Here is a 3,341-nt window from a genome sequence, read left to right as displayed (position 1 = left end):
AACCTGTCATAGTTAATTCGCTGGTAGGGCACCCGTAATACTAATTTGTTGCACCCTCTAAAGAAATGCCCCAGCCATGCTTGCTAATTCAGGTTAAACATTCACCAAGAGAAAGCAAAAAAGACCAAAAAAAAAAATTTCGTTAAACATCTCTTACATCAGTTATGCTATTTGTCAGTATTACCCAACGTAAGGCATAATCAATCATTTTACAGATATATGATGATGTGAATAGAAGTCATTCCCTTAAGTCTTTATAACCTAATTGCATGGAATCCAAATTCGCACACGCAATAGCATTTTGTACTCGTACCACGTTGTAATGCTAATTAATACGAAATTGCTCAGTTGTGCACAAACAATCCAGTACGCTAGTCCCGTTTATTTCCCCCGTGGTAGTTTGAATTAAATTTGCTTTAAAAAAGCTATACCAAAAATATTAAAATACCCTTTTCGCTTCCTTTACTTTTACTTTACTGTAATTCCCCACAATTCATGGAGTGGCAGGAGAGAGGAACAGAACTTTTCGTCTCAATTGACACCTAACCCATATCCATAGATCAGACCACAACACCGGGAACTCTATGCCCTACTCTTCCACTTCCACTCTTCCACTACTTCCATGCCCTACTCTTCCACTATAAAACGTGATTTTTTTATTTTTATTTTACGTTATTGTGTTTCTTTCTCTGTTTCTTCATCGTAGTACCCAGTAGAAGTCCTTATGTATCCGTTAACAACAATTATCCTGGAGGTGACAGCATCAACATATCAATACATCCAATTCCCGAAAAATATCACAATGGCAAACTTCTTGGCTATACATTAAGTACAGAACTTCGTGCTATGGAATCCCAAATTTCTCCGCTCATGTCGACGTCAGTGCATCGACCAGAAGTTACCTCTTAACTGGGCTCCTGCCAGGAAAACAGTACTACATTCGGGTCGCTGGGTTTACCTCTAAAGGAATTGGACCGTATTATGGGGCAAACGCGTTCACCAGTAAGTGGCTATTCGTAGGCTTCGTGATTTGTTTGGTTTAACTGCACTGGAGTTCATAAAACTGATTACATATCGGTAAGGTAGTTTTAAGTGCTAGAATGCATCAAATTCCTTGAGAGCGCTAGCCCAAGAAATGGGAAACCAATTACGAACCAAACTTATATCAGTATTAGTATCAGTTTTCGTTTTGTTTTTCCCTCTCCCTCACATCATGCCTTCGAAAAGCCTTAATACTCGGACTAGACTGACCTTAACGTTCGGTGTACAAATAGGTTGGTCGTTTGGGGGATAGTGTTATTTGAAACTACTATTGTCCTCATGAGAGGAAGTGCAGGGATTGAGATAATGAAAAAAATTCAGGGCTCAAACTAATAGGCCATTTCCGAGTTACCTTGCGCCTGTTTCAAACGAGTCCTCGTCCAAACCTTTTATATGAAACTGAGTTTGATATAAAAAATGGACCTCTAGGCGGAACACATTTTCATATGAATGGTTTCGCATTAAGACTCGTTTTCACACAGAAGTAAAAATTGCCTGTGTGAAAACGGTTGCTCTTGAAGAATCGGTGTGTCCACCTTTATAAAATAGAAGCCGAAACGTTGATTTTTTTTTTCAGCTGTGACACCACAACGTACGTTAACCGCGAAAAAACGGTACTCTATACAGCCCTAATTACCATGTTCCTTTCGCGGGTTGCATTACTGCCGCTGGACTATTGAGCCGCAACTTGGCGGAAGCACTGTCAAAGCGATATGGATAAACTTAATTCCTTTCGAGTCGGCGATGGCCCTTATTGCAGGTGAGATTTATCTTATTATAACAATCAAGTTTAACAATTGCTTTGGCATGCATATGGTATGAACAGCTTGTAAGCGCTATCTACTGAAAGAACAATAATGTTACCGCAGGAGTAGAAAAACTCGCCTCTACTCGCGATCGGTCTATAGGGTGTGTCCTCAAATCAATTAAAAATAATCCTCGATAAGTAGGGGCGAAAGAAAAGATCTGTTTTAAAACAACACCTTAAAGGAAATTTTGAGTTTTGTAGGCAGGATCCTGGGCGATTTTTAAGCAAGACTTTGCAAGACCCTTTAACCATGATGTAGTACCTAATGTTTAGCTAGCTGGACTCCGGATCTAGCGGTTCGGTTCGAGCCCTGGCCTGGGGTAATTGTGTTACGTGGTTGAGAAGACATTTTTTTCTGTGAGTACCTACAGCATATTCTTCCAGAAGGAAGAGAATTACTCCTAATCCCTTCGCTACATGCCAGTAACCGGAGATACCTGCTGACCTGATGGCCAATAGCTTTGTGGGAAACTGGATCCAACTACATCAAGTGGGGCACATTTTTTCTTGGACCCCCCAACGAACTGAACATTGAAAGGTGGGTTGTTTGCGTTGTTCTTCGATGTGTGATCTTGAAAGTAGTCTTGGAAAGAACCGTGATTTCTTATTTCTATATACGAAGTATCGGTTCTTGTACATTGTGGTGCGAGACCCGGGCCGGATTTCCGCTCGGAGCAAGTAAGAAACAATCTTGAATTAATCACCTTTGAATTCTTGTTGCACGCTACTTTGTTTTTAATGGCTGGTGGGAATCAAGGTATGGCCGAAGAAGATAAGAAATTTATTAGAAATCTGATAAAATTGTGCCGACAGTCACCGACATTTTGTGCGAAAAAACAATCGCTGAAGTAAAAATATGTAATATCTGGAGGGATTCCCATCCGAAACGACGAAAAAACTGAAAAAGTCTTTGTACCTCTCTTCAAACAAAAATTGTCGGAGCTTCAAGTTTTGGATCGTGACATTGTTGAGCTGCTGGAGGGATGTCTCAAAGCTCGATTCTGATGTTTTCTGAGAGCTGTGAGCTAATATGTGTTATTCAAGAGTGTATTGTGGATTTAGAATCTTGCACTGGTCAGCGCAGAATGCACAAGGAAAAGATCAGTAATCGAGTACTTGTGGAAAGCGCGGGAACTGCTCAAGGTAACTACAGACAGTTCACATCAGAGAACGGAACGCTTCCAAGCTCGCGATGAAGAAATTTCACGGAAAACCCATCGAGTGGTATCCCTTTGGGAATCTTTAGAGTCAGCAGTTCATGAGAATTCAAACCTGTCTGGAAGTGGATAAATTCAACTGTCTAGTTAGAAGTCGCTTCTAACAGGGCACCGCCCAAAGCGATTTCGCTGGCCTACCCCTGGACAAGCGCTAAATACGAAAAGGCAGTAGGAATTACTCAAACGAAGCTTCGGAAACCGACAGGTTGTGATCTCGAGCCACATGGAGGCGCTCACCAAAAATTCTCAAGGTTGCAATCTATAAGCGAAGTTAA

At 41.1% G+C, this 3,341-nt stretch overlaps 1 protein-coding gene across 1 annotated transcript in view; it reads left to right on the top strand.

Moving 5' to 3' along the window:
- The first annotated feature begins 1,754 nt into the window (after positions 1-1,754).
- Positions 1,755-3,341, top strand: part of LOC138056087 (mucin-like protein) — a 40,312-nt gene continuing 38,725 nt past the window's right edge. The window contains 1 exon segment of the mRNA XM_068901925.1: positions 1,755-1,801. Coding sequence (XP_068758026.1) covers positions 1,755-1,801 — 47 coding nt within the window.

The sequence above is a fragment of the Montipora capricornis genome, chromosome 7 (assembly GCF_036669925.1).
Source record: "Montipora capricornis isolate CH-2021 chromosome 7, ASM3666992v2, whole genome shotgun sequence".
NCBI classification, from domain to species: domain Eukaryota; kingdom Metazoa; phylum Cnidaria; class Anthozoa; order Scleractinia; family Acroporidae; genus Montipora; species Montipora capricornis.
This window is presented reverse-complemented; position numbering and strand designations above follow the sequence as displayed.